This window comes from Gigantopelta aegis, chromosome 9, assembly GCF_016097555.1.
Source record: "Gigantopelta aegis isolate Gae_Host chromosome 9, Gae_host_genome, whole genome shotgun sequence".
In the NCBI taxonomy this organism is placed as follows: Eukaryota; Metazoa; Mollusca; class Gastropoda; order Neomphalida; family Peltospiridae; genus Gigantopelta; species Gigantopelta aegis.
Genome location: NC_054707.1, coordinates 35263826 through 35277217, shown reverse-complemented (window position 1 = coordinate 35277217; position 13392 = coordinate 35263826). Strand labels below are relative to the sequence as shown.

At 36.8% G+C, this 13392-nt stretch overlaps 1 protein-coding gene across 1 annotated transcript in view; it reads right to left on the bottom strand.

The window, feature by feature from the left end:
• The window catches only part of LOC121381540 (eukaryotic translation initiation factor 4 gamma 2-like), a 39108-nt gene extending 26719 nt beyond the window's left edge, over positions 1-12389 (bottom strand). Inside the window, exon 1 of the mRNA XM_041510868.1 lies at positions 12352-12389. Within this exon, the coding sequence (XP_041366802.1) occupies positions 12352-12389 (38 nt within the window). The remainder of the gene's footprint in view (positions 1-12351) is intronic.
• Positions 12390-13392: the final 1003 nt, after the last annotated feature.

The window sequence follows — 13392 nt, the reverse complement described above, 5'->3', positions numbered from 1 at the left end:
ACATACACAAAAAGTTGTAGCTAAATCTGTTTAATATGGCATAGATACAGATACAGATACAGATACAGATACATATATATTAATGTAGTATTTTGAGTAGTCTATCCATTTTCAATGTTTCATGAGAAACTTCAAAGTACTTGCTGGGGCCAAATTATATCACTCATTTGACAACACTAGCTCTGGCACTCGTGAATTGGTTATTTTAATTTGGCGAAATAATTTTATAAAGCAATTGATATTTTGTTACAAAATTTGGCGAAATAATTTTATAAAGCAATTGATATTTTGTTACAAAATTTGACGAAATAATTTTATAAAGCAATTGATATTTTGTTACAAAATTTGGCGAAATCTTCTGCTGACCCAGAGCTAGCCCTGTTTGATGCCTTCGATAATGAAAACTGCTACTGTACCTAATCTTTATAATGTAAATATAGCTAATTATTATCAATGAACATATGAAAGAAACTTACATGTGATGTACATGTATTAATTATTTTAAAGTCTTAATACTACTGTTAATTTGAATGCATGTTTTTCAAAACGCTGATAAAAAATTGTTTGTGAAAAAAAAAAAAATATTTTTGAAATTATTAAAAACTGTCATTTGCAAAAATAAAAAGGTGAAAAGATGTCTGCTTGTTACCCCCCATTATAGACACATTTATAAAGAGGGAACCTAGCTTACTAACACTCAAAAATAAAAGTTTGTTTTGTTTAAAAATACCAATAGAGTACATTGATTTATTAATCATTGTCTATTGTCAGTGTTTCCGCCAGAAATTTTTTTTGGGGATGGTGTTATGGAATTAAATGTAACCAGTCAATAGGGGGTATGGGGGCCTCCCCCAGAAAGAAAATGGGTTACGTTTAGGATCAAGAAAATCATACAGTAATAATAAGAGTAATTAATTTTGTCAAAAGGTTAACTAAACATTTTTTTTTTAAATCTGCAAAATATTTTGGGTATGGCGACATACCCATTTTAACCTCTGGCAGAAACCCTAATTGTGGATGTCACACATTTGGTAATTTTGACATATTCTTGGAAAGGAAACCAGCTAAATTTTTCCATTAGTAGACATGACAACACATACCATGGCATTTGATATACCAGTCATGCACAAATCTAATCCTAACTATAATCTAGCAGAATATTTTACCATTAAAAGTGGCTTGCATTTTGCTTCTTTTGGGGGTTGGTCTTTTCTAGTCAACGAAATGAAGTTTTTTTCTTCAAAAGGCATAAAGTTATTAGCTGAAGTCAGTATAATATTCTAGTACTAATCTGATTTCAAAAATAAAATTACACAACAGAAATCAAGTCACTGACTTGCAGTGTCACAGCTCAAATACACTGTGTCAATCCATAGTTTACTTTTGCATCAACACTTCGCACTGTTTGCAGTAACTAATCAAGGATAGTGTAGTTCTTGTCCAAATTCATTTCAATAATGACATAAGTACTAATTATTTTCATTTTAACATAACAACATAGTATTTAAGACTATTGTGTTTTAATGAAAATGTTTGTTTGGCATAAATTTTATTACTAGAAGTAGTTGGGGCTTGAGCTGTCATTCACGAATTGTGAAAAATTAAAAAGATTTGCAAGAGAATGTTCAGTTTGAAAAAATATTTCATAAATTTGTGTGCTAATCTTGATTTTTAGAACCAAACATGCTTTCAACCAGTTTTGTTCAATTGATCCACCTTGCAGTATGAATAAGTGCCATTTGCATGTCCGCATGGCCAGTCTACTGTTTAAGACATGTTGCATTGTTGATACTAAAAGTTTGATTACTAGCGACAAGTTTTACTTTTTATTGGTCATGTTTTGTCGTACTGGTTAATGTTGTAAATATAGGTCATATGGTTGAGTTTATTTCCACAAAGTGGGTATGTTGGTGAGGAATACTTCTGATGCATACAAAAAGTAAAACTGCCTCTTTTGTGATATATATCAGTCGTGGTGCACAGACTTTAATGAGAAATACAACTCAATAGGCCCATCAACGGGGATTGACCACACATCAGACAAGCACTGTATCACTGGGTTACAGCCTGCCCTAGACAGCAGCAGCATTTTACTATTAGGCCAAGTAAAAAAAATTGTATGGTTCCTGTTACATGCCAAAAACAAATAGGGTAGGTAGGTAGGGAAAACTACTCCCCTCCCCTCCCCCCCCCCCATTTTAGAGCTAATATTTCCTTTATAGTATAGCAGATTAATATATTAAAAGGCTCTTTCTTTGTGTTACAGTGCAACTGACAATACATACTCTAATGAGAATCATTAATTATTTTCTATATAAAAAAAACAACATGTCATAACCTAGTCAACCCACAATCGGTATTAATGTAAACACCACCCAAGTCTAATACTACACGGTAAGGTTATAAACTACGATAACACTAACACACTATAATTTGTTCATTGGAAAAAAGTTTTAATATCAAAGGTCTGATCCACAACATGGTTACACCCCCTCACAACTATAGCAACAACACTGATCTTCCCGGACCTATTTCATTGCCAGTATTGCAGTAACAAAATGTGCATCATGAACACAACAAAGATGTCAATAAAAATTAACAAAATAAGTTAACAAAAAGATCTCCATACTAACTATCCTCATAGCAGAGATATCAAAAGAAAACAACTATTTTCAAGAAAACAGTTTCCCTTTTGGTCATCCATAAGGACACTGCACAGTATCTTTGCACTGTTGACAAAGAGGTAAAACAGGTTTGTATTTTTGCTTTTAAAGGTCTGATCCACAACATGGTTACACCCCCTCACAACTACAGCACTGCAGACGCTATTAAATGTGAAAAGAGTTGTCATTTCTTAAAGGGACACACCCTAGTTACGGCTAGTTGTTAACCATTACGGCATTGTTTTTCGCTATTAAACCCATTTTTTCCCAAATAAAATTGCACTTTACTTACTGTTTATTATTTAGAATATACATTTCCATTCACCTGAAGTGTTTTTTGGTAATCCTGGTGTTTGTAATACCACAAAATGCATTTTTCGTATTTCTGAAAAACGGGCGCACGTTTGAGAAAAAATTGTTGAGCAGACAAGGTCTAATCTATTTTTAGACGGGATATTTCCATTTCAATGTCACAGACGTTGGTATACCACATGACCGTTATCATTTTGGTTCGGTTTGTTTTCTCGTGCACGGTTCGCGCTATCAACATCCGATTTGTTGTTCATTTGTGAGATTTTTCTTCACAGTTCGTGAACATTTTCAGTAACAATAAAGTTCAGACAAGTAAGTATCTCAATACAAAACGTTACAAACCCTTAAAACCAATAATTTTGCTAAGTCCTACGATATCTGGAGAGGGGATACAACCAGGACAGAACAGTTGGAACATGTCCAGGAGAGGTGAAAAGAACGCAACCCAAGTCTGTGAAATTTGTCGTGACGTAGGCATTGTTGTGCTTCGAGCGACATCTACCGGTGACATCAGAATACAAACTTTCAAAATTATTTCAAGCAATTGGGACATGGGGATTCCCATGGTATTTATCGATATAAAACCTGCTTTTTCACTCCTTTTGATAAAAACGTGATCTAAGTGTGTTACAGGTTTGTAGATTAACCAAATTATAATTTATTTTTGCTGGATGGAACTAGGGTGTGCGGCTTTAAGGTTTTGGGTACTACCAGTTCATTTCAAATGCCATGGATATCATCATATTTAATAATAAATACAGGGGTTATTTGTCAAACAAATGCAAAATATTGATAGAGTTGATGTCTAAATATTTAATTTAAGTAATCTTTTCAGCATAATCGGCTATTTTCATGTTTACTCTTTGTTTAACATTGAATCGTAACTCAGTATTTCTAGAAGTTCGATTACGTTTTAGGGAATTCCCCTACCAAAATAGACTGGAAATTTTTATCATTCTGCTTTTTAAGGTCTCACTACACAGATGCCATCTGCCATTAAAACCCATGTTAAACGGCCCAACTTCAAGCGAAGATTGCCCATAGAACGGGTTCTCGTTGGCACAAACAACACACACCATTGCGAACATACATTATATAAGCATTTATTTTCACTCCAAAATTGAGAACATTTCTGTCTCAGTTTTTTGCTATAGGACCGCATCTGACTGTAGTACCAGTCCGAACAGGTGGTTCATTAACCGATTCCCTCCGGCTGTCACTTGCGCTATATACCCATGTCCCAAAAGGTTGATGCACAATATTACAAAATAACATGGGCAAAATACAACCAGAAGGCTTACCATTAAACATACATATTGTTTTAATTCTTCACCATTTCCTAGAAGTGAATATGTGAACCATAACATGTGTCACAATTAGGAACTATAGTGGACCATGATGAATGAACTCTCACCCGGAAGTGATCGGTGTAGTGAGACCTAACAGTAAACTAGCGTAACATTTTGAAGATTGGATTCACAAGTTCCGAATGAGTACGAGAACACGTCCGAGAGCATGTGGTGTCAATGGCGTCTTCCATTTACAGAGTAGAATGTCAAAAATGTGCTCATTCAAATCAAATAATATTACACATGTATTTAAATCAATTTCAAATGAAACGACATTCAAGGAAAAGGAACACCTCGTCACATTCCGCTACGCTTATATTTCGTGGAAATGTACGAGGAGTTCCGAATGGCTCTCGGAAGCTTTTCATTTGGAACTCTTTGGAAGTAAAATTGCGCGAAGAGTTCCGGGTCTTCTGGTAACGAGATCTTGGACTGACAGATCTTGTGGCATCTCTCTGCAGTTGTTGTTTTTAGAGTCGATGAAAATTTTGATTGATATTAATGGATTATTAAATAAAACAGGTGGGAAAAAAAAGGGTGGGGAAAAGGTTAAAAAAAGTTTAGGGTCAACACCAAAAATTTAAGGACGGTCGGGTAACCGGAACCAAACAATTTTTTTTACTACGCCTTAGCAATGTTCTTGCTGCTCCATTTAAGCGGGGCGGGCCGCCCTGCTATTGCATTTTGCCGCATTCCTTTTATGTTCTCCGCCCTCCTTTTATGTTCTCTGCCCTCCTTTATTTTCCAGCACCTGTCTCCGCTATTTCCAAATGCACACTTTTTTCCACACATTAAACAAAAAACAACGACCAGTCTGCACACTGGACATCAAAGGAAACGCTGCGTTTTGTAAGAAAAAGCAACTGACGAAACATTTACCGTACAACGTAATTTAACAGTATTTTTAACAGCCTTTATTTTGTCCCATACCTGTATCCATTTGTATGTTTAATACAAACAAGAAAAGTTATATTTTATTTGAGCAATGAATGAATGAATGTTTAACGACACCCCAGCACAAAAATACACATCGGCTATTGGGTGTCACAAATGGTAAGTATATGAATATTGAGCATTGAAAACATTTTTAATTTTTTACGAATTCGGCAATCTCTGATTGAAAAAAAAACCCCTCATTTATTTGGTGCCAAATTTGTCACATGATCAAAATGGTCACTCTGTCTTTTGTTTCCACTATCGTCTGATATTTTGCCCTCAATTGCAGATTTAATTGGTTGTAACTGATGATTTTTACTTTGTCATTTCCGTCATTCTGTTTATTCAGCAGTTCTTTATAAAAATATTATAAACTTTTCATTTTGGGGGGACATCACTCCTTATAAAAACAAGGGAAGTGTTTAATGTTTATCATTAAAATAATTTATCTTGGGACTGGGTGCCAAACAATATACTGTACAAAAACGAACTTACTTTTTATCAGCTGGCGATAATATTAATCACAGCGTTCGATTCATTTGATAAAGATGGAAATAACAAAGAATGTATCCGAAATTTGGGGACCACTTTACAAACATCTTTATTGTTTTACTTATACCTTGAAATCTTTATTAAAAATAATATTAAAACTTTGATCGGTTCAGCAAAACCGGAACTGCCCGTGAATGTCAGATGGATATATCCGGTTCAATTAAAAGACGAGTCTGCTTGTATTTCGTATAAAAAAAAATTGCACTTTTTTTTTGTAAACAAAATAAAAAGTATGTTTTTCCCACAAAGTCAACCCACACACAATAATATAGTAACGAATCCCCCACCCTTTTTTTTTTTTAGCTTTACGTTTTTGTTTTTTGTTTTTTTTGGACAAATTTTCACCCAGCGAGAACAGATTAGATTAATAAAAAATAGATCCCTTAAAACAATGTCATACAAGATGTAAACTGAATAGTAAGTACATTTTAACATATACTCTTCAAAAAAAGAAACGCAAAAGGGTACAAATGGGTTATAACTCCGATTTTATGTTTCCTACCGGTTCATGCTTTGTGAATATAAGGTCATTGCATGTCCCAAACACATTCCCACGGTTACATTCGATAAAACTCAGCTACTGTACAATAAAGTTCCAAAATGTGAATATTCGCAAAAACGCAGCCACGTGCAAACCATGTCACCACTGCACGTGCGTTGTCTGCACGTGCAACATGAACACCGACAGTATAAAAGTGCAGGGTGTTCGCTTGCCTGGCCTCTGTATCTGGCCGACAGTTGACAATCCAGGACATGCCACGTCTCAGTGAACCGCAGAGAAACAATGCCATCGGCCGACTAGACGCAGGCGAATCCAGAACGGCCGTTGCCAGGGCATTCCATGTGTCCCCAAGCACCATCTCCAGACTGTGGGACCGTTACCAGCAACATGGATCAGCACGTGACCTCCCTAGATCCGGTCGACCACGGGTCACTACCCCCGGGCAGGACCGCTACATCCGGGTACGCCGCCTTCGGGAACGATTGACTACTGCCACCTCCACAGCCGCAGCAATACCAGGTTTGTGCAGGATATCCGACCAGACCGTACGGAACCGCCTATGTGAGGTAGGAATTCGTGCCAGACGTCCAGTTCGAGGTGTCATCTTAACACCACAACACCGTCGACTCCGACTGCAGTGGTGCCAGATTCATCGACAATGGCCTCAACTGCGATGGAGACAGGTGTGGTTCAGTGACGAGTCCCGATTTCTGCTCCGACGTCATGATGGAAGATGTCGCGTGTATAGGCGTCGTGGTGAACGTTATGCGGCAAACTGCGTGCAGGAAGTGGACAGATTCGGCGGGGGTAGTGTCATGGTGTGGGCAGCCATCTCACACACTGGCAGAACTGACCTGGTCCACGTGCAGGGCAACCTGAATGCACAGGGCTACATTGACCAGATCCTCCGGCCACACATCGTTCCAGTTATGGCCAACGCCAACGCAGTGTTCCAACATGACAACGCCAGGCCTCACACAGCACGTCTCACACAGCACGTCTCACAACGGCTTTCCTACAGAACAACAACATTAATGTCCTTCCTTGGCCATCGATATCACCGGATTTGAACCCAATTGAGCATCTATGGGACGAGTTGGACTGACGCCTCCGACAGCGACAACCACAGCCCCAGACCCTGCCCGAGCTGGCAGCAGCCTTGCAGGCCGAGTGGGCCACCATCCCCCGGGACGTCATCCGTACTCTGGTTGCTTCAATGGGCAGGCGGTGCCAGGCAGTTGTCAACACACGCGGAGGCCACACCCGGTATTGACTCCAGATGACCTTGACCTTGGTGGTGTGTCCTATCACTTACTCACAATGGACTAGATTGAATTGTGAACAATCCTGCAACATTTGGTAATTATCGGACTCACCATTCAATAATTAAATCAATTCTCCAAATGTTATGACAATGTGGTTTTGCGTTTCTTCTTTTGAAGAGTATATACTATAATATTACCATAAAGAACGAGATTAAAAACAAAATCTTATGACTGAAATACCAAGAAGTAATTGGCGAATACATATTTATTTTGGAGAAAAAAAAATTAAGATTGGCAAATTTTGGGGCTAACAAAAATTGGAACCAAGGGCGGGATGACGATGATTCGTCCACTAAAAATCTGTCCACTGTTGAACTGGACATGATTTGTCCACAACCAAAAATTGTTCTTGGACAATTCGTCCACTATAAATTTTAGTTAAATTTAGAACTTAGCAGGAACCTGGTAGCGGAATGGACTGACCTCAGTGACGTCGTGGTTAGGCCATCGGTCTACAGGTTGGTAGGTACTGGGTTTGGATCCCAGTCGAGGCATGAGATTTTTAATCCAGGTACCGACTTCCAAACCCTGAGTGAGTGCTCTGCAAGACTCATTGGGTAGGTGTAAACCACTTGCACCGACCAGTGATCCATAAATGGTTCAACAAAGGCCATGGATTGTGCTATCCTGCCTGTGGGAAGCACAAATAAAAGATCCCTTGCTGCTAATCGGAAAGAGTAGCTCATGAAGTGGTGACAGCGGGTTTCCTCTCAAAATATGTGTGGTCCTTAACCATGTCTGACGCCATACAACCATAAATAAAATGTGTTGAGTGCATTGTTAAATAAAGCATTTCTATCTTTCTTTCTTTCTTGGTAGCGGAATGGACATAATATTGTTGTTTATTGGTTTGTTACCTCAAATGACGTCACGTTATGGCATTTTTTACATAAATGATGTAATTTTAGTTCAGTTACTAGCTTTGTTTTCTAAATAATGTGTCAGAATTATAGGTGTAATTGAAGAACAATTTGAATAACATATCAATGAAGTACTTACTGTACTATAATGGACAGACAGAAAATAAGTTAATAGTGCCACTAAAATTTAGTTTGTTTCATATGTATACAAGTAGTTTACCAGAAAACAAAAATAATTGACCAGTTTAATGGCTAAGAAATAACATTTTAGATTTATTGGTCTAAATGTTGTAATCGAGTGGACAAATTGTCCGAGGTGGGTGGACGAATTGTATGTGGACGAAACGTCCGGAAAGCCCCAGGGCTAGCCCTGGTAGTAGTATCATTCGATAAGAAATATTACGATTCGAACCGAGTGTCTAAATCCGTACCTTTCCAAATACTCACAGAACTTGGCAAAATGTACCAATACATGTTCAGATTACCTATCAAAGGCTTTAAAGACTAACCCTAAAACTACCCTAACCATTAAAAGTGGGGTACGGGTCAAACTCATGTTCAAACTTCTCCCCTTGCTCCTGGGAAGGAAAAAGTCACTGAACAATACTGAACATTCTTGCAACATTTATAAATCTGACAAAATAAAAACAATGTTAGATATTTAATTTGTTAATATAAAATATTTATACAAACAAAATTATTGGGGGGGGGGGGGGGGGGGGCGGCACAAAATCCAGTTTTTACAAACATTACTATGACCAAAAACATTAAATATAGCTTTTTTAATCAGAAATGTTACAACTGATCACAATTTCAGGAGTCTTTTTAAATTTAATATCAAAGTACCCCTATTTTATTGTTTAGGCCTACAATAATGATAAACAACTGGAAACAAAATGATGATTTCTAAGATCATGAAATAAAATAACAAAAATCCCCGACTTGTAAGTTATGCAGCCATTATCATTATGCAAATGAAAAACTGCTTTCATACATCTTAATAACCTCAATTACATATACTGTTTTAATATATTTAACACATATATATTATACAAGTTAGTTGGGATATGAATAATACATCCCTTGCTGATAATAATCAACGAGTGTTCACCGAAAGTGACAAAGAGAAATGCCATGAAAAAATTACTGCATCATGTGGATGAATCACCAAGGTAAAATTAGGGTTCCCTTTAGAACACATAATTTAAAGCAATATATAGTGTTTATGGCTACCAAAATTAATACAGAAGAAGTTAAAGACATTCACAATAACATCAAATTAAAAAGAACTTACAACTCGACAACAAAATGCTTACTTTTTAGAATTTTGAAGATTGTTTCGTGTTTGGTTAATAAAAATTTCTCAAGCAATTCCCACAATGCAAGGTGCGTTGAAGGGTGATGGGAAGGGAGTGGTGAAATATTAGTTTTGTTTTTATAACATTTAAAATTATCATTCAATAACTGGAAGCAATATTATATTAATAAAAATAGTGATAAAATGAAAACATTGAATATTTTAGTATTTAATTTCTTTTTTGTAAAACATGAAAGTGTTAAATTCGGAACTATTCGGAATACCTCGCTCATTTCCGACATTATGTAAGACGGAAATGACCGAGCAAAGTTAAGCGGTAACTGGTCCTATATATCCAAAACCGACTCGCCCCCGGCCCTTCTCCCTGGGACGAATGCAGGGATTTTCTAAAAACAGAGTGCAACATTTTAAAAGGACACCTCCAGTATACATGGAGAGATGCAACATTTTGACCAGCTCCCAGGCTGTACTAATATATACCGAATATAGGTAAGGGTGTAACGAAAAAACAGTTTGGTATATGCTATCCTGTCTGTGAAATCGTGCAAATAAAAGATACTTTGCTGCTAATGGAAAACAAAGTACCGGATTTCCTCTATAAGACTATATGTCAAAATTACCAAATGTTTGACATCCAATAGCCGATAATTAATAAATCAATATGCTCTAGTCACGCAGGGTTGAAATTAGAAAATAGAAGTCGCCCGTGGCGACCTTTATTGGCTATGGGCGACTATGGATTTTACAAAGATAGTCCGTTGGGCGAACTTCGATTTAAGGGTTAGGCGAGTATGGTACCCGTTGAAAAAGAAAGGCATTGATACTGAATCGAATATAACAAAACACACGTGCGTCTGTGTTGGCGCGAACTACAGATCTGGCAACAGACAATATTGTACAACATGTTCTATATTTTGACAGAGCCAGACTGACCAGACACTGCGATTTTGGTCCGGGACTTTAAAGTCATCGGCTTAATGGAATAGATTGGATACGCCATTATTATATTGTAGACCTAATGTTTGACATTATTCAATGTTATGGTAAAAATGAATCATATTTAATTAGCTTACATTATTCAGGCACAAAATAAAAATCTATCTTGTTGTTTTACCTCATAATAACAATGAAATTTTCCATTACTACAGGGATTATTTAAAAAACCCACCCCAAAACAGTTAATTGGCATATAACTTCATAATGAATAAAGATAAAATTCATATTAAACAAAAATATTAATTTATTAAATTGTAAATCCATACCATTTGAAATAACATTATTATTTTTTGGGTAAAAACGATTAGTGTAAATGCATTTAATTTAAAAAAAAAAAAATTGCATAGACTAAATCTTTTCTGATAGGCCTACACGTTTTAAGGCAACTGATGGAACATCCAAGGTAATTTGAACGACAAAACCGTAACACGTGACCAGGGCCGTATCTCTGCACAAAGCAGAGTCGAATATGTATTTGGCAAAATAGCGGATGATTCCGTGAATCTTTATCTAGTGCCTCGTCTACAGGAGGACAGCCACTCCCTAGAAAATCCTTTAATAGCGAGTTCGCCCCCTCGTGCATCGCCACAAAGAGGACTGCCACACCTAGACTAGTTTACTAAAAGGCGCAGTTCTACCGAGACAATGCAAGTGCAGCTGCATACCTTGGCTGTTTTTGTTTACCCCTGTATTATTCCAGCCAGTGCTCCACAACTGGTGTAACAAAGGCCGTGGTAAGTACTACCCTGTCTGTGGGATGGTGCTTATAAATGATCCCTTGCTGCTAATCGAAAAGAGTAGCCCATGAAGTGGCGACAGCGGGTTTCCTCTCTCAATATATGTGTGGTCCTTAACCATATGTCTGACGTCATATAACCGTAAATAAAATGTGTTGAGTGCGTCGTTAAATAAAACATTTCTTCTTACCCCTGTATTAATTTAATTTAACGGTAACTTGTAAAAAATGTTATTTGGGTTTGTATGGGTTTAAAACTTAATCATACGGGGTTTTTTTAATATGAATTTTAACTTTATTCATTATGATGTTACATGCCAATTCATCGGTTTCCTTTTGACGTAAACGGACTGTATTACGGTGAGCACATGGTTATATTATTCAACAATGAACATTCTATTTTTGATTTTGTACAGTTAAATTGGAGGGCTAGTTGAAATTAAGAAGGGCCAGTAAGATTTTTCTTCAACTGGCCCTGCTGGCAACAATGGTTTTCGTGTTAAGTTTCAACCCTGCTAGTGATGTCGTTAATCAAACTTAACTTTTTGGGTGAGTCTTTATTTGAACAAAGATGTGTTTGCAAATGTGGGTTGTTGTTGTTTAATTATTATTTAGAAGATTAACTAAATGAAAAAGGTCGATTTCGATACAAAGATACATGTATCGATAATCGTATCGTGGGAAGACATATCGTAACATGCCGAGTTATCAATTAATCGTCACATCCGTACCAGAATACCTATCAGGTGTATATGAATCCGATGGCAAGTATGCCGGATAAATACATACTGAGGATGAATACCTTCGACAGTCTACTAGTAACAGAAATCTTGCTGTCATTCTACTCTGGCCAATCAAATGGAACTGATCTCGCCCCGTCTCGTACGCTTATAGTAGGGAAGAATATGTTCGATTTTCTCGAATATCTGGTGTGACAGTGTCATTACTATTTTCACAATAATTCACTAATACTGTCAAAATATTAATTCAAGAGATATTTATTGTGTAGATTGAAATTTGTCAGACCAATATAGGGAGTGATCAACAAGTCTCCTGAAAACGAAGTAGAAAGGATCGATGCTTCCAGGCTTCCCAAGAAATTTCCGAAAATGTGTCCTGAAGTGCAGTTCCCTGCATTCTACACAAGTAACATTCTTCATGACATATGCTAGTAAATTATGCAACCCTTTTTGAATGCATTTTTTTTTAACGGTGTATTTAATCTTCTTGAGCAGAGGATGAATGCACAGACCCTAGCGTGATGTACCTGGCAATGATTTATGAGAGCGCTGGCGTAGCAAGGATTTTAGATTGGGAGGGGGGGCATCCCACACTATGTATGTATGATTTTGTATAACATTTAATACAGTGAAAAAAATTAAAAAATTAAAAAAAAGGTCTAATTGGGCGGTACCATATTATTGAATATACCCAGGCAGTATATGTATAACAACAAAACGTGTGGTATGGTTTGTATGAAATTTTTAATACAATAAAAAAGAAAGAAAAAAAAGGGAGTATAATTGGGTTGTGTGGGGGGGGGGGGGGGGGATGGCCCCGAGAGCATATTATCACAATGTCAAAACGTCCTCGACCTTACGTATAACTTGAATGTGTCTTGTGATCTTGTCATTCTTATTTACCACTACGAACATAACGTTCATCCTTTAATTATAACATGAATATGCTTTTTGAAATTGATAATTTGTTGCTGTAAAAATATATGGAACTGGGAATTTCTGAGAAAAACAAGTTTTTAAATGAAAAAAAAATCTTTAAATATCACGTGGCACCCTCATTTTTGTCGCAGCTAGATTAAATGTGAGGTACCACACGTGTACTG